At 40.7% G+C, this 18,941-nt stretch overlaps 2 protein-coding genes across 3 annotated transcripts in view; both read left to right on the top strand.

Annotated features, from left to right (window-relative positions):
* Nucleotides 1–419: 419 nt before the first annotated feature.
* lsm1 (LSM1 homolog, mRNA degradation associated) lies at nucleotides 420–5,091 on the top strand. The gene is made up of 4 exons (XM_005808974.3): nucleotides 420–575; nucleotides 704–772; nucleotides 923–1,038; nucleotides 3,980–5,091. The coding sequence occupies exons 1-4, from the start codon at nucleotides 530–532 to the stop codon at nucleotides 4,148–4,150; spliced, it is 402 nt and encodes a 133-aa protein (XP_005809031.1). The 5' UTR covers nucleotides 420–529; the 3' UTR covers nucleotides 4,151–5,091.
* Nucleotides 5,092–7,667: 2,576 nt separating this feature from the next.
* LOC102233865 (G protein-coupled receptor kinase 5-like) overlaps nucleotides 7,668–18,941 on the top strand; it is a 40,012-nt gene continuing 28,738 nt past the window's right edge. For both annotated transcript variants that reach the window (XM_023342987.1, XM_023342988.1), the window contains exon 1: nucleotides 7,668–8,239. In XM_023342987.1, coding sequence (XP_023198755.1) covers nucleotides 8,188–8,239 — 52 coding nt within the window. In that variant the 5' untranslated portion in view covers nucleotides 7,668–8,187. The remainder of the gene's footprint in view (nucleotides 8,240–18,941) is intronic.

Genomic DNA, 18,941 nt, shown 5'->3' on the forward strand with positions numbered 1-18,941 from the left:
ATCCCTCCCATAGTCTCCACGCCAATTAATTGAAAAGTATTGTGTTAGATTGGAGTCAGGAAATTCAACAAACCTGCTTGTCCTTTCCTTTTTGAACCCTACTTTTACAAATGTTTATAGAATCACTCTCCGTGGGCGCTGGAAATTAAGTACTCAGACAAAAATAGGGATGTAGAGTTAAAACTGTAAACACCAGAGGGAATACATATACCAGGTAAGAAAAAAAGAAATACAATTTAAGGAAAGAGTGAAATATTAAGATACTTGTGTGGTTTTTTCCAGTCTCGTAGTAAGATATTCATAACTACAAGCAAGGTGAAAATGTACTCACTTTTATCGTAGCAAGTACCGTTTACTTGAACCAGAAGGTGGCGGTAATGCAAGTCAAATGATGGCAACCTACGTTACGTAGTAGTAGAAGAAGAAGGCACTTCCTGCGCAGATGTTAAGAGAAACATATTCTGAAATATTCATGGCTTGACGGTAAATAAATGTGCTGGAAGTGAAAAAAAAAATACCGAAGCTCAAGATGAACTATGTACCAGGGACGGCGAGCCTCATTGACGACATCGACAGTAAGCTGGAAGCATCAATTATTCCTCCTTTGCACAGAACATTCTGCTTTCTCCGGAGAGACTTGAAATATTTGTATGCACATTAAATGTGTAATTTAGTGCGCTTCGTGTTCGGTTCTACCCTGCAGAAAAGCACCTGGTGTTGCTCCGAGACGGCAGGACTCTGATTGGTTACCTCAGGAGCATCGACCAGTTTGGTACAGCTTCTTTAAATCAGCTCCACTTTGATTTTGTTTTTTCCACACTAGATAATCGAGTCGAATCAGTTCAGTTTGCTTAACTAGTTCACCATTTTTACATGTTTTACCGACAACTCTCTTGACATGCGTCCTGCTTTTGTTTCTCAGCCAATTTAGTGTTTCACCAGACGGTGGAGCGCATCCACGTGGGGAAAAAGTTTGGAGACATCCCGAGAGGAATTTTCATCGTGAGAGGGGAGAACGTAGTCCTGCTTGGAGAGATGGTACTGGCATTCTTACTTTGCTCTTTTTGTTTGTTACTATGACGCAAACTGGTGTCCAGCAGCGTTGCGTTATTGCAAAATTAAACCAAAAAAAAAAAAAATGCTGCTGGTCAAGTGTTAGGCTAATTTTACTCAAGCCCAGTGGAGGAGGTGAAAAATATTACCAGGTGGCAATGATGATGCGGTAACATAAGTTTGTTTTGTGGCTAAGAATATAGAAAAAGGTGATCATGATTTCATGTATCACTACAAAGTTATTCTTTTTTCTCTCGATTGTAAGAGAATAGATTTAATGTAATGTACGTTTTAAGTTGTATTTACAAGTTCTTGACACTTATTGCAGCTTATGCAGTAAGTGTCTGTCAAAACACCTCATTTGGAATACTGATGTAGGAATATTTGCAAAAGCTTCTTTGCCAAAATATACAAGTTCAATTCAAATTCAGCAATAAAACAAAATATTTATTTACCCCCAAAGAACAACTAAAGGTCTTAAAGTATTTCCAGTTAGTCGTCGTGGATTGTGATTCTGTGGGCAGGACGGATCTCTGGTAGCAGTCAGTCCTGCAACAAACCTAAAAAAAGTGACTTAAGATTGTTCCTGTGTGATAGTCTCATGACTGTGATGATATGATATAGGTTCAATTTCCAGGTATCCTTGTATTTTAAAAAAAAAATTAAAGCAGGTTTATGTTATTAAAAGCTAAAATCTTTATTCTCAAATGTCCAATACATGAGCTTCAATAATTGACCTGGATAGTATTTGTCACAGTTAATTGACTTGTAAGTGTTCTTTATTCAATTAAGCTGAGTATGTGGAATGCCATCAAAAACATCTACAAAAAAAAGCTATTGGAGCATGTTAGAAAACTGGCTGCTCGGCGCAACCTGCTGCTTATATAAGCAGAAGGTAACAAGAGTTAGTAACTTTAAAAAGCTAAGAAAATATCATTTTATTGCTCCTGTAATCTGTCTTCATGTGAGGCACTTAAAAACTAAGTTGAAAACACTCAGTCTAAAGTCCAAACCCTACAGAAAAAGATTTTATTTTTGAATATTGAACATACTTTAAGTGAGCGCAAGATTAAAAACATGACACTTTTGAAAACAGAAAATAGTAGTAGAGATTTCTAGGCCAACGCACAGAGCAAGGCTGAGTCATAGAGCCAGACGCTTGTCACACTCTAAATGTACATCATGTATTGAGTCCTAAATGTGTACTGGCAATAATACAGCCTGTACTATTACATTAGCTTCAGAATGCTTTCTATGACTACTGTTGGTAGCAAACATGCAGAGCCCTCCACTATTTTTATCACTGGTGATAAAGATGTGTAAAAAGCCTTTAAATGAACTTGTTTTTCTATTGCGTGAGCTTCATATCTCTGAGAAATGCAGAAAAAGAAATCCAGCTTTTCTTTTGACTACATTCATTCAGCCAGAAAACAGTCACGCATAAAGAAATACAAGTTACAAATGGTACTCCTAAGACTTCATATAAACATAAGGTAACTGAAGCATTTATTTTTAATCCTGGCTTTTTGAAAAAATAATGAAGTTTCAAGGAACTTCCAGTTAATAATCTATGACTTTGCTCTACTGAGGTAAAAATATGACATGACACACAGGGACATTTCTCTTTGCCACGCTTCAAAGTGTGAAAGAGTAGATAACAGGCTTCTTTTTTTTTTTTTACGTTATGGGGCTGCATACATTTGTTCAAATCATAAAATTTCTATAAGGAAAAAAATGCCGCTAAGCTAAACTTGGTCCGTATGCACTGTTAGAGCTACTATTAAACTAGGAAATGAGTATAAAAAATAAAAGCTGTTTCTCTCCAACATACTAGATGTAACTCCACTGTAATTTTTAACTGGAACCATGGTCAGATGAGGCTAAGGTTGATCTGTTGTGCAGCACACACTGCAGGTGTGTGTGTGTGTAGTGTTAAAAATAAATTTGTGGAAAATCACATCATGCCGATTGTCATTCGTTGTGGAGGATCTGCTTCCTTCTCTTCCAAAAGCCCATCAAAATCTTAAGATTTTGTTGATTCGTGGACTGCTTGACATTCAAGGACGCAAAAAACCCTTCATGTTTATAAAAAAAAAGGTGAAGATAGGGCATCATCTGGCCTTTTAACAGAATAATGACTCAATACATATGGCCAAATGCAAAAATGGATCACCAGGCAAAAATTAACCTTCTTCCAAGGTCATCACAGTCCCAAATCAAAACAAAAAACCTCGTGAGTGAGCTGAAGAGAGCAAGATAGAGAACCAAGGACTCTGGTGACCTAAACGGATTGTGTAAAGAGCAGTAGTTACAATTTCTCTGTATGCTATCTAATATCTAAAGAGAAAAATTGCCCTTCTGTCGCATAGGTCGTTGTACAAAATCTGAACAGCAGGGGGTGCCAGTGAGAGCAGGGGGGTGTACTTGTGTTCAAGTAAATGTGCTAAATTAAACATGTAGTTTGATTTGAGATTATTCTGCTACAATAAAAAAATATATTTTTTAAGGATTTTGTTTTACATATTTGCTAGAGGTGTCGGTAAACATGGAGGTTATTGTTCTGTCCGCATTTACTGTTCTATCTAATGTGTAACCTATTTAAATTAAGGCTAGATCAAGTGTATGGATGTGATACTAACATGATCATCCCTTTGAATTAGAGTTTTGTCTGATTTAGTCTCATTTACCATTTTAGGTTAATTTCATCAGTCGTGTTTCTCATTATAAATTTTTTTTTAATTGCTCATAAACGGGTGTAAGTGCTGCTGATGATTTCTTTGCTGGCCCCCTTTGATGAAACATTAGTTGCAGAACAGTTGGGGAGTCGGTGTTTGAAGAAGCAGAGAACATAACGTGTGGATCTTTAGTGAAGTTGTAGGTATCATAAACAGTTGGGCTGTGACGTGGAGTGTGTGTCTTTCTGTAGGACGTGGATAAGCCCTGCGACACCATCCTGCAGCAGGTCTCCATCGAAGAGATCCTAGAGGAGCAGCGGCTGCAGCAGCAAGCCAAGCAGGAGACGGAGAAAGTCAAGCTGCAGGTCCTGAAGGATCGAGGCCTCTCCGTTCCCAAAGCGGATAACTTGGACGAGTACTAAAGCAGCTTTCTTTCGTTTTTCTTTTCTCACGAGCCTTTTTCTCAGTTTGTATCGGACTGGCAACTTGTACCTTTGATCCGAGGAGTTTTGTGTTTTGTGGGCAGAATTTTCAAGTTGGATCTATTTACTGTACTGGTCGATTTTTATTTTAAGTATTGGGAGGAAAATGTGATCAGCTCATCTCAGTTTTGCAAGATCATAGCGGTAAAGTAAAAAAAAAAAAAAAAAAAGTTGTTTTCCCAAATTACTGTTAGTAGATTTGAGTATATAGAAGCACTTTGTATTTTGTCACAATGTGGTGAGCTTTCATGTTTGAGGATGTCTGGGTCTGCTAATGATGAGCACTACTTTCTCAAATAAAAGAATTAGTCTGTCATTATGGGAGCTGCTTGAGAAAACGTATAATCATATCATTTAATCGTTCCTCTGTCTCTGATGTATGCATTGCTATAAAAGCAGTTTATTTTTAGAATGACCCATCAGGGTGCGTCCTGCAGAGTGACCTCCTACACGGGACTTTGCAGATCTACAAGCAAAAAGCATCATTCACTGTGGCAATTGAATTTAGGCAGATCAGTGGATCAGACAGCTTGTGTCCTGTTGCGTCCGGATAGATCGATCCTATCTGCCCTCATCAGTCAATAATCCGCCTGTTAATTGTTTGGACTAATGATGATCGTGTAACAGAGCTCCCGTGCGGGAGACGAATTTTGCATGCAGCCAACTATTAAACCAATTATTGCCACTGCCACATGGTTTTGCCCTCTTCCGCTGCTCAATATGTTTAATGTCATTAGTATCATTACTTGTTTTAATGCAGGGGAGAGACACACAGCCTGTCTGTGAAGGGAAGGTTCCCTGAGAGATCTAAAGTAAATTTATAAAGCGTGTGATTTCCTCAGGTCTTCAAAATAAAAGTTGCAAATTAGTGTTTAACTTCAGTTTTTTTGTAATAGTTTTTTTTTTTCAATTTAAAGGGAAGAGTTAAGTATTTTTTGCCTAGTTCTGTAAAATACTTGAAAACATTTCCACATATATTTTCACACCTCTTTCTCAAAGACCCTTTAGTAAACTTTATCCTTGCCAGACTCTCCCCGTGGATCTCTGCAGCTCCTCCAGTGTTACCATGGGCCTCTTGTCAGTGTATGTTAGGGATCCCGAGCTCCAGTTCTCACAGGAAGGTGTCCTGCAAACATTTGGAGCAGTTTATAGTCCAGTCTACCTGAATTAAATAGCTTCATTACATTCAGCAGAGTTCTGCTAGTGATTTGAGTATTGGATCTGTGTGTGTAGAAGCAGATGCTCACCTAGAAGACGTAGAAGGATGAGGTCGGAAATTCGACAGCCCTGATTTTATTGGGCAGCAATGTAGCTCCATACTCTTTCTATTTCTTTAAACTTCTCAAACTCTTTCTCCCTGGCCTGTCTTCATGATGCTGTTTGTTCTCTAATGTTCCCTAAGAAACAACTGAGATCAAAGGACGTCTGGATTTATCATAAGATTAAATTATACAGCGTTGCATTCTGTTTTGTAAATATGTGTCTTCTGAAGGCAGTCGGTGAGATTCTCAAGAGTAAAGGAGCTTGGATAGAAATGCATGGCACATTTTTTAGATTTGGGAAAATATTTAGAAAATTATGGATCTTTTTTTTTATTTCATAATTATTCACCGCTGCGTGTAGATTTAACACACAACATTCCAAAAAGACACATTCAAAATTATAGTTAAGAGAGAAAATGTCAATAACTTAAAGGTGTGTGAATACTTTTACAACTGAGATGGCTATGTTTTAAGGCAGAACAGAAGTTAAAAGTCAGATCTAAAATTATTTAGCAGTTATTTCCATTACATCTCTATGCAGTTGGCTGCGACGCCCCCCTTCCCATAAGGACTGAGGTAGAACCCTGGCTTGACATGTGATGCCAACAAAGGAAGTAGCATTAAGTGCGATCGAAGTGATGGCTAATAGCCCCTGGTCCTTAATCATCCCTGGATGCCCTTAGAAATTACATTTACGAAGATCAATGTGCGTTTCCTCCAAAATCAATATTAGAGGAAAAGTCACTCCCAATCATTTGACCATTTGTCATTTTACATAATTCATCATTAATAAGACAAAGAGGTACACAATAGAGATAATGATACACATTAGACTATGGCTGTCTGTTCATTCCATTTTCAAGCTCCACGCTGGCATTCAAGCGTTTACATCTTCACATCAACAGATAAAAGACTTTTATGTGCTTAGCTGTGGATTCCTCAGGGTATGGATCAAAGTGGGAAGTTTCAAAACTGTTAAGTCTGTCTGCCTTAGCACTTAAGGAAAAGGGCCACTAACCAGCTTTAATTTCAATATAGACCCATGAGTGTCAGGATGTGAGTTTTTTTTTTTTTTTTAAAAAGGCCCATTAACATAACATAATGTTAATTAACATTAAGTCCAAAATTATTTATATCTGTGTCAGATTTATGTTTAAAGTAAACTTCTGATCTTACCAACATGTTTCCTTTGACTGAACCTAAGCAACCAGCAAGAGCCACAGCTTAAATCTGTGGATCGAGTTAAAGATTAGGGTGATGACAAAGAGGCCTTCCGGCCTCAACACATTGGAGCTCGGAGCCAAAGATAAATTGTCAAAATACTATGGAGACAGACAAAGGGTTTGATTGCTGTGACACCAGTAGATGATTCATTTTTGTGAAGGATATAAATGATATTTGACATGACTTGATATCTTAAGACATGATTTATTGCCACACTCGTAGGCCCTTTATTATGTTTTCAGCACATAGTTTCCTTGGAGTTTACATGGAGATGAAGGCTGATGCATTTCACCATTTTTTGACATAAATATCTTGCTTGGAGGAACATGACTAGTGTTTTCATCATCTGATGATTCATAATCAGAATCATCAGAATTGACCTGAATTCTGATTACTGCTCACACTTCATACACATCTTCTGTATGTCACTGTCATGATCGAAGATAGTTCAGCACCTCCAGGGCTGTCACCTTTTTATTTTTGCTGGTCATCCACTGAAGATCTGAAAACGACTATATCCTGCAGGGTGTAATGAAGTCAGTTTGGTGCCATATCCACTACAGAGAAGTTCTTTTACTAAGAACTTCAATAGAGAACTGCAATAGGTAGTCCTATAGAAGAATTAATGCAGCAGTTCCATGTTGTTCCCAAACAACTTACCATGATCTCATAATTTTCCAAATACTTTACTATTGTTTACATTCATAAAAATCCCACAAATATTAAATCAATTCATCTCATATGAGTTTTATATAAAGTACAGCATATTATACGCATTAATTTAAAAAACAAACATTTTGGGGGCCTTCTCTTGCCCCTCACATCCCTTTTCTAAAACCTGGCCCAGTCGAGGTGTGTTTGTATTATTTGTACGTGCTTTTATTTTGATGCATAATCTGGCGGCTGTAATGCCTGCAGCTTGACGCCGCTGTGGCAGAGAGGCCCAGCCTACGCGGATTACGCACCAGCAGAAGGAGGAGGGGGGAGCCGAGCCGATGTCCTCTCGGGTGCACTCAGCCAACCTCTGCAGTTGTAAAGCTGGTGCTACCCTGGTGTGTCGGCGTAAAGGATCCGCCGAGATAACCCCCGATTCGCTGGCGTCCAGATCCTCTAAGTTGGCCGTTTTCCGCTTCGGACATCATTTCGCACCCGTGTTACGCATGGAATGGTTTTGGGGGGACTGGAGTAGAAATGCAGCGCCGCACGTCCAGCCCACAACAAGAACCATGCCCAACTTACACTGCAAGCAAACCTATGTCATCCTGTTTTATCTTTTACGACTTTGATATGAGAGAAATCTGCGCGGATCTCGACGAGGAGTGAAGGAAACAATCCCCGCCGCCGGCACCGGCTGAAGGACGCTGTTTTTCGCTGCAGAAGCTCCAGTAACCCAAACCCTCCCCCCCTCTCTCTCTATCTCTCCCCCTACCCCCACCCCCTTCTTGCCCCCCTCCGCTCGCGCGCTCAGCGTTTAGGATTTTCCTCTTTTTGATGGAGCTGGAGAACATAGTAGCCAACACTGTACTGCTAAAAGCGAGAGAGGGTAAGTCGAATCCGCAAAGAAGCTATGTGTGCACAGGGGGTGGGTGGGGGGTTGGGGGGTAAGCAGGCTCCGGCTGGGTGACATTTTGCGCTCAGTGTGCAGAAAAGATGGGAATGATCGCAGAGATAGCATCAGCCTGCGGATCGTAGGCTCAGGTAGACCCTACAGATGCAACAGAGAGAGGGAAAGGGAAGGGAGGGGGGGGGGGGGGGGTGCTTATGCAATACATAACTGACAACATGAAAACACAACCATGATATTCTCTTCTTGTTGTCAAATGAAAACTCTAATCATCCTCGCAGGTTGATTTATTCCCTCTGATTTTTGACTGATCTTCTGCCCCCCTCCTGCCCTTCCCTCCACTCCGCTTCTCTTAACACATATGTAAAGGGGAGTGGGGATGGTGGGGGGTCTGCCTCACACATCCGCTTTCGCCGTCTGTGCAAATGAAGGCGCCCTTTCGCAACGTCTCTGTGCGATGAAGCGCGCATTGAGGCAGGGAGAAATGACTCCTTTCTGCACAGGGAATACATGAGTGTAGGCTGGCGGCTGGCGTTTGGATGGCGATCCGATGACGTGACCGGTGTTGAAATCTATGCAAGGGGGGGCCTGCAAAGAGAGGCTCTCTGGCTGTCAGTGTGGAGAAGAGTCAAATGTCTTGAGAAGGCCACATACAGCTTCAACTGTGGGTCTGAATTGATAGCGGGGTCCATGATCTCCTCCTTTTGAGGAGGAAGGCCCGGATCTAAGCGTGGAGTGTGAACTGGTTGTATTCTTTGTAGGAATCGGTGTGTCGGTCTCTGCAGGTTTTGCATTTATGCTTTTTGTTGTTGTCGTCAGCTGTTTTTTTTAATTTTTTTATTTCCATACTCTCTCCTTAAGTGGGATGAATCTGTCACTAGATTGGTGACATGGGAGTGTGAAATGTAAACAAGAACAGAAGACCGTAAAATAAAAAAATAAAATTACTCCCAAAGGGAAATTAAATGTTGTAAATCACATCGTTCAAGCACCTTCCAAAAGTCACAGTGGATGGTGATTCTGTGGGCAGGCGAATCTCCTGTAGCAGTCAGTGTTGTAATCTGAAAAAGCCTCTGACTGTAAACCCGTTGCTGTATCTCAGTCCCATGACCCTGGTGACATGACAGCAGCTCAGTATCAGGGCAGGAGAGATGATATTCCACAGCAACATGTCCTGGACGATGCCATCAGTTGTTGGCAGACACTGTTAATCCGCCTCATTTGCTTTTGCTGCTCCTTTTTAAACCTCTGTCTGGTCATTTGATTCGAAAGCCGCGCCAGAGAGACGATGGAGTCTCTCTGGCGCCTCGCCTATCCTCGCCTAATATTATTATTGATCCTCGCCTAATATTATTATTATTATCTACGGCAGAGATTGTTTGAAAGTCTTCCTTCTCTCTCTGCGTTTTCATTCTGCTTTGCATCCATGAACTGTTAATCCATGAATAGTTAAGATATTTATTGGAGCTTTGAGGATGTGCCTTGTTGTAAAAAGTAAACGGAAAAGCAACAAAAAAAACCAAACACCTTGTTGCCACAGTTACGGAAAATAACAATGGTCCATAAGTAAAAAATTGAGAGCAAAAAACTTTACGCAAAATTGCGGAGCTCCACCCCCCTCAAAAAAAACCAAAACTCTACAAAAATAGGAAAATACTAAAGAGGCATTATAATGTTCCCATAGCATTTTGTTTTTCCCCAAAACACTTTGATAATTAGAAATACCGCCAAATTCTTAAATGGATGCTATAAAGCTCTGTGAAATAAGCACAGCAGGTCAGTAACTGGAGTACATCCTAAAAATATTTTTCACATCAGGAGAACAAATCATTTGGAGATTTCACCGTCTACAGTGAAAACTGTCACTAATTCAGAGGAGATTGCTGTGAACAACGATTTCCAAAAGTCGATACTGTTCACAGAAACACAGTTTCAGGTACAGTTGATGAAACACAGTTGTGGCAGCATCATGCTAGGAAGATGCCTTGTTTTCAATCATGAGGCTTTTTCTTTGCAAAACGTCTAACCTGCAGTCGGTTTTCATGCATCGCCGCAGATTATATAGGTCTGGCTATTCTAACACAAGTTATTCAGTTTTATTGGAGTCTAGACTTCACGTAACAACGTCTGTTTTCCCATTTTGTCCTTTTTCACAATTTTTATGGGATGTAGTGTTAAATTAAACCAAAAACAAATGTTTATTTCAGGATTCTGCATCATATTTAAATTCAAATGTGTGCATCACTTAGCTTTCTTTTTCTCTGCGTTGTGTTTGTCTATCTATGAAAATCGAAGAAACTACCTTGAAGTTTGTGGCTATAAAGTGACACAGTCTGTACTGGGAGGTTCAGACTTTTCATTTAATGTCAGCAATTGATGTTATTCACACACTCACAATTGTTAACCATTGTTTGGTGAGTTTCTGATTCAACTCCAGCATCCCTCTTCCTTGGAAATCTCTGTAAAACAAGTTCATATCCACCAAATACATCATTCCGCTCACCATGAGGAATTTAAAGCCAGTGCATTGGCGAAGGGTCCTCATTTACACATCTGAGGTTGGAGACACACGTGGTTTCCCAGTTTACCTATTGGGTGAACTTTTCTGCAGCTTTTCCATCTTTACCTTCCAGGTAATGATATTGGCAGCGACGACAGAGAGTGTTTTGGGAGGAATCATGAAGCAAATAACTAGAAAGCTGAGGAGGTATCAGAAGCACATTTGCGTATGGATCGGACTGCGTGCTCCTTTAATGGCAGCGGAGAACAAACGGGCCGGCAGAATCTAGCTTCATGAATTAATAAGAGCAGCTAATGACCCACAGCAGATCTGGCTCGTCCCCGCTGCTCTGCCGGGACTCGCTCTGCCCGTCGTTCCGAGGAAAAACACGGCCTCTCTGAGGCAATATTTGAAGTTTCTGAGCAGCTTTGTCAACGTCTCTATAAATGCTTCAGTGTGAGACTGCCCCAGCTGATTTGCAGCCGTGCCCTCACCGAAACATGTCGCAGGTTGTTGCGAGTCCATTACTGGTCAAATCGTTTACCAGTGAGAATCATTAGAGGTTTTGTATTACAAGGCCCAGTGCCAGTGCTCTGCAGTCCCCCCCCACTACCCTCCCACACACACCGCCCCGTGTGCCGGGAGCGTCTCCCTCATGCAAAAGCGTGGCAGAGCGAGCGAGGCACAGGTTCACCTCGGATCGTGGACTAGCAACGGGCCGGAGAATGTAAATCTTTGTTTGTTTATGCGCGATCATCTCGAGCTGGAACTGAAGGGAGAGGCAAGCCTTGTCTGTCCAGAAAGCTCCCAGCTACGCACAACAGGAAGGCCCAGTTTACACTGCAGCCTTTGGCTTGTTTATGCCAGCGTCCTCACACATCCTGCATCAGTAAAACAGTGTGAGTGACAGCCATGCACAGAATTAAAAAGCTGCTGATGCACCCAGCAGAGCAGGCGCTCTGTCGACCAAATATTGCTCCTTGGACACAGAGAGATAAGGAAAAAGTATTTGCCCCCTTACAGACGTCTTCTGCTTTTGCTTTCGATGTCACATTTGAATGATTCAGATCATTTCTTCAAGAAAATGTAAAAATAAGCGTTCAAATCAGGATTTCCTTTGTAAGAGGAAAAAAGCTTTCTAAACCAACCTGGCCCTGTTTGAAGTTATAATTGCCTATATAATGAACCACATTCAGTTTAACTAGAATATTGCCTATACAAAAAATACTTTAGACCGAACCTGTCTGAGAACAAGAAGTAAACCAAAAGCAACAAATCATTCCCTAACCTAAAAAAATAAAAAAGCTGACAATAAAAAAAATCATGAAGTCAGTCTGGACAGGGTTATAAAGTCATTTCTAAAGTTTTGGGATGCTGAGGAATCACATTAAGAGATATTATTCACAAATGGAGAGAAAACATGAAACGGCGTTAGTATTTCGCCAGAGTAGTCAACACATCAAAATGACTACAAGAGCGTATTCATAGCTCACAAAAATCCCAGGATAACATCTAAAGCACTGTAACACTCGCATGCCTCAGTCGGGGTCATGATTCAGTAATGAGCTGTAGAAGAGTTCAAACTGCAGCAAACCAGAAGAATGCAAAACCACATCTAACATATGACAAAAAAATACACCTTGAAAATCTCCAAGACTTTCAGGAAAAAATTCGGCGAAACGAGAAGACAAAAGTGGAACTTTTCCACCGTGTGCGTAATTCTGCATCTGGCGTAAAATTGACACGACGTTTCAGAAAAAAAGTATCACAACTGCTGATGGCAGCGAAATGGTCTGGGAGTACTGCAGGACCTGGGTGGATTATAGTCACTGAGTGACCCGTGAATCCTTCATCTACTGGAAAACCTTGGATGAGAAGGTCACTTAGGGTATTAACAATGATCCGAACACACCAGGAAGGTTTTAGAGTAGCCTAGTCAAAGTCTGGACCTTAAGTTGATTGCTGTAGCACAAATGCACATGAAATACTCCAATTAAAGCAATTCTGTACAGAAGAGAGAGGGTTAAACTTCCTCCGTGGCTATATCTCAATGCTCGATAGCAGTTTTTGCTGCCAAATGAAAGCACAACCAATTATTAGGTTTAGGCATCAATTACTTTCACACATTGGGCCTTCCTGGCCATGCTTTGTTTCTCAGCACTGTACTGTACCATCGTTTTTTTTCAACCACTTTATGGGCAAAAATATGCAGCTCTGGTCGTATTGAACCACCTTTTGTGGTGACCACTGCCTTACGTAAACCTAAATTGTGTTACATGGCTTCAGTTTGATGCAGCCCATAAGCTATTTAATCAAATTGATCGTTACATAACAAACTGAGTGGGCTACAGCCATCCGAGCTTCATCCTTCTGGCAATATCCAGTCCCTGCGCAAGATGAACGCAGTGAAACAAAGCGGCCTCGTCTCCAGCGTGGTCATCCCTGTATCATCTGACCGCCAACAGTTCTGATCACCGTGTCCAAGCAGCAGGAAATGCAGATGTTCTCATCTGTAACACTCTTGAGTTTTGTCAGCTGAGAGAAAAAAAAAAGACAGAAAAGAACAGAATTTCCTGCAGGTTTAAAATGGATTTCTTTTCCGCCTCTCTCTCTCTGTCTTTTTTAGTGAGATCTGTTTGGTTGTTTGCTCTGCTCAGAGTTTAATGCCGACATGTAGCCAGAGAGAGGTTTAATATCAGGGTATGCTGTAGATTTATGTGTCCGTGTGTTAAAAGATGAGGGGCGTGGGGATGAATTCCTTTGTTTAAATGTAACCTGAACTTAGCCACTGTGACGCGCGAGCACAAATCAGTGCAGTCGAACCTAAGCTCTGTGTGTGTGTGCGTGTGTGTGTGTGTGTGTGTGTGTAAGAGAGAGAGAGAGGTGCTGCCCGCCACCCCATTCACAACTCTCGCTGGCAGCAGTCGCAGATTCCAGACCAGGCAAGCGAACGTCATTGCCTGTCCAAGTGAATGAGAGTAAGGGGGAAAAAACTGCACTGCTGCATTCAGATGCCTTTCCTGAATTGCTGTAACAGATCTGGGGTTATTAAGTTTGGCCAAGTAGACTGAATCCTACTCCACTGCCTATGGGCTTTCATCATCTGGGCCTGTTGTTTTCGAGCGTTGTCATCACCGCAACGACAAAACGGATCGCCGCAAATTACACTAATTGAAACTGAAACAAGCGCAGACGGAACTGAAAGTCTAATTCGGACCAATAAAAGATGCAAACACAATTGATTAATGGGCGTGTAATTGACCATATGGTTACGTAAGAAAATAGCTCAAAGAGAGGAGATTGTGCGAAAATAAACACAATGGTCGACTTTACTTTCATGACTCATACTGGGCTTGGTTGGATTCATCGGCTGTCAACATTGCACATTTTATAGTTTCCAGTAGAAAAGCTAACTTTGTGTGGTGGAGCTGAAGGTGAAGGGAACACATACATGATCAGCCTTTGAAAGTATTCAAAACCCTGTATTTTTTCATCTCTTGTGGTGTTGGAACCACAAAATGTTGCCGTATAACTCCAGATCCAAATACGATGATGTTGTATTTGAGGACAGTGCGATCATGCCTCTGGCCTGCCTGACAGGATGTTCAGATTAGCCCAAACACTGCAGCTAACTGATTAGTTACTCTAAAGAGGTATGTGCAAAACAACAGTCATGAGGCTTTTCTCTGTACAAGCGACTTGTGTTCATGTTCATGAAGAGTATCTTGGAACTACAGCAGAGAGAGGGATGGGTGGGTGAGGAGTTGTTGCTTTATCATGTGAGGCCAGAGAAAGTCTTAGCAAGCCAAGTGAGCTTGCTATTGTTATTGCTAACAGAAACCCGGTCAAACGCGCCCGGGACGCCGACTGGAATTGCATTTAAAGCTGTGGCGTTGATTTTTAGTGTGCTGCCTGATCCTCCACCTGCCACCTTCCTGTTTGTCTTGTCACACACAAAGTTTCTCCCTTGCTTTAACATGGACGAAACAAAACATAATAAAAAAAAAATGGGCCTGAACAAAGGGGCCTGTTGCGCCACTGGAAAGGGAAAAGACCCTCATTGAAAGATAGACATCACTAAACGGCGATTCACTCCGATACACCTCATTTGTTTCTTCGTTTCGCTGAAAAAGAGGTTCAGGTTGATTAGTAAACTCGTAGCTCTTTATGACTTCCGTGTCCTCACAACCATTTCAGGACACTCAGACTTTTAGCTACTGGATTGCTTCACCAGTGTTTATGATCCCCATGTGATCATTTTATGACTCAATATAACTCAGATTGCCAGGTCGGTTGATTCAGAAATAACTACAGATAGCATGTTGTGAGCATAAACATCCTCATATAAGGGGAATGCTTTTTATGTGAAGGCAGCAGACTACGCAAAGTTACAGAGGCTTCACCTTTATGGCACACCTAACTGAAGTAGATGGTGAGAATAGGAGCCGTATGTCTTTCCTTTTCCCCTGAGGTAAAATATATATGATGTGACGCAGAGGCTCATTTCCCATAGCTCGTCTTTAAAATAGAAACGAGGAGTGAACACAACAGATTCAAGTTGATCTTTATATCAGAAAATATTTACCAAGAAACAAGCTACTGGCCTAAGCTTGCCCATACTGTGTGTATACAGTCAGAGCAATAATCAGCTAGATTAAAACAACCAGTCTCAAACAAGAAGAGACAACGACCAATGTTTACCTTTCCACACGCAGTGAGCACGATGGATAGTGAAGGTAAATAAAATCTCAGAAGCCAACTGTTAAAAAAAAAGCAAAATACTAATTGCAGTCACCAAGTCTCTATAAGACTATCTGCAAGCTGACTGGTTATTCTGAACGACACATCAGAAAAGAAGTTTTTTTTTTTTTTTTAACCATCAAAAGCATGTGCTGTTTGTTAACTGGTGCTGGGTTTTTAACCGGTCAGATGAAACTACGATTGATTTCAGCAACAAATTCTCCCTTTGTGCTTGGTTGGAATTAAACAACCAAACACGTGGAAAAGCATCTCATGCACACTGTTACATACAGTGGAGGACCTGTGATGCTGCGGGCCTGTTTCAATTCCTAAGGGCCTGGGAAATGTGCCAGAGTGCATAGACTCTGTGAAGTAACAGGATTTCCTAAATAAATGTCTAATGGACTCAACTAGTAACTAAATATAAAATTTAGTTACTAGTTGGTTCGTCAGTGGGCTTGAATTTACATTCTATCAAAGTAATCACAATTCTAAGACATAAATCTGATCTTTTATAAATACTTCCAATATTATTTAAATTCAAATTCAAAAATACTTTATTGATCCCAAAAGGAAGTTAAGTGTCGCTGTAAGTCATATTGATGAAATTGCCCACTGCCCCCTTCACCATGTTGCATGAAGGTACTGTAGTTGATGTTTTACAAGATTTTCAGTGTGAGTTTGCATAGAGGGTTCTGTATATACAGCCAAATTCAATAAATTAGAAAAATGCCTTTATTTCAGTATCTTAATAGGCTCAATGCAACACGAGATTGTGATAAATTACACACAGATTGATGTTTTTAAGCCTTTATTTCTTTTAATTATGACGCAAATAAAAATATGACATTAAAGGTTAGAATATCACATCACACCAGCAAAAAAAAAAAAAAAAAAATCACATTTTTAATACAGAAATGTGGGTTTATTAAAAATATCATGTAAAATATACCTGGGATATATTTTAAAATACATTTTATAAATATAGCTTGTTTGTTATTTCTTGCCTAGAAATAACAAACAAGCTTCATATGAACACCGATTTGAACCAATTTTAAACACGAGACTCTTATTCTGCAGCAGTATTCCGTTGTTTCTTATTTTGTTAAGTGAATCTTCTGCAGCTGAAAAAGCCGAGGCTTTACCTGAGTTACACAGATGCTGTGAAGCAGCGAAGAGGCCAAGGTACCTACTTCTCCATCGGCAACGCTGCACAAGGCTCGCTGTGTTTTGAGTAGGAGTGTGACTCATTTTTTCTTGAGTGGAAAAAAAAAATCAGCTCTCTGGCTCCTACTATCTCTATTGTTATTCCCACTTCTACCCACACATACAGTATACGTAACTCATCTGGAAGCAACAAGTTCACGCCTGTTCTCCGGGGGTTTTGCGGAGTGGCATTCTGGGAAATACAGGAAATAATTGAAGAAGAAGTGGCCAGGGTGGGCTTACAAGGCAACGCTAATGCAGAAGCGTTTGAATTTCACCAGTTCGTTGCTGAGGTAGTCGAAGAATGCATGCGACAACTCAACTACAGTAGAAGTCTCTTTTGTCTATTGTTTGGCTGCGGGTGATTGCTTACCCTGCAATTTCTCTCTCTTCTTTTCTTTCCTGTTTGCGTCTATACTGGCATATCTCAGTAATGGATCGGCCCATGAATATTTGATGTGCCTTAATCAAATAATCAATGCTCTTAAGTTTTCAGCTTCCTGAATGATGGGCAAAATGCTGGACAGTGCAAAACGGTTGACAGTAAATGTCCTGCAAAAACACGAGGATTTCATAAATGATTCAACTATTTAGCTCAGCAGTAAACCGCTGGTGCGTTTCAGAAAGCAGAACTATACAGACAGATCCACTCAGTAAATTAGAATAGTTTGGAAAAGTTCATTTATTTCAGTAACTCAATAAGTGGAACAGATTCTATAGTAGGGCTGTGCAGTATGGACTTTTATCACTATGTTTTTTGGGAGTATTGTGATGATGAGAAAAGCTATGATAAAAACTATTAAAAACTACTAAAATTTGTTTCATTTGGGTGCCTACTTTCAGTTGGACTATTGTTTTTGTCTATGTGTGTCACTAGCCCATTAGTCAGACTGTCACGAGTCAATCCACGTTCTCTCAGTTCCACCCCAGCCCAGCAGAGGGCCCTAAGCAGACTGTCTACTTTACACACCTGGACTCCTGTATAGGGTTTCAATTTGGAGAACAATTTTTCTTCCTTGCTTTAATTCTCTGTGGCATAAATTCAGGGTTTCAGTAACTTACCTCTGAGATTTTGGTCCTTGTTGACGTGAAGTCGTCACTCAGTTACTGCGGATGTACTGACTGAACATTGATGATGTTCCTCTTCACCTCAGTGATTCTTTGTTTAATCACGACCTGGTGTCTGTATAAACCATTGGTGTCATGTTTTTGAAGGAACCAAATGGAATTTGTTTGATCTTTGTGGCGTGGTGCGTTATCCTGCTGGAAGTAGCCGTCAGTCTAGTGGTACACTGAGGTCATACAGGGACCGACATGGTCAACAACAAAACTCTGGTGGGCTGTGGTGTGTAAACAATATGTTCAATGGTAGTAATGGGCATAAACTGCCAAGAAACTATCCAGCATGTCATTACACCACCACCACTAGTCTGAGCTACTGATACAACACATGGTACTTAATGTTATTCCTGCAAGTTAATGACACATTGGACGAGGCAACGTTTTTTCCAATCCCAAAAATTGGAAATTTTTGGGATTGGAATAATCCAATTATTGGTTGTAATGGTTGTAATAAGTGATTGTTTGAGCTACTGTTGGCTTTCTAGAAATTCAGACCATTCTTCCCATCCTCCTCTTGACCTTTGACATCATCAGGGCATTTTCATCCACACAGCTGGTGCTGTTTCTCTTTTTCTAAGCATTTTCTGTAAATTGTGTGTAAAAACGACATCATCTGGGTCTGAAATACTCAGCAGCCCTTCTGGCACCAACACCCTTGCCATATTCAAATCCAGCTACACGTCGCTTTCGTCTTGATCCTGATGCTGCCATTAAGCTTGCTCAGAGTTACTGTCATCTGATTGGTTGATTTGCTTTTTGTGTTGATGAGCAATCGGACAAATGGGATTACTCAGGCTGAACCTGGGTGTACAGTAGCGTGGCTATTGGACCTGATATTGCTAAAACGCTGTAAATCCCGCTTTAATTTGAGGCCTTCTGTGCAACAGAGATGAACAAAAAACAAAACAAACAAAAAAAAAACACAGGGGAGTAAGAAGCAAGTTTCCCCTGAGACACAGACAATTTTAAAAATGCTGTTTCCCCAAAGAGTTTCAACTCACATAAGGAGACAACAAGCTCTAAAAAAGGTTTTTATTATTTCCTTCTTTCAAAGAATGTTGCCCTTTAGGCACAAAAGGACATGAAATAACAACAAAGGGATGATACAAGTAA

The sequence above is a fragment of the Xiphophorus maculatus genome, chromosome 12 (assembly GCF_002775205.1).
Source record: "Xiphophorus maculatus strain JP 163 A chromosome 12, X_maculatus-5.0-male, whole genome shotgun sequence".
NCBI classification, from domain to species: domain Eukaryota; kingdom Metazoa; phylum Chordata; class Actinopteri; order Cyprinodontiformes; family Poeciliidae; genus Xiphophorus; species Xiphophorus maculatus.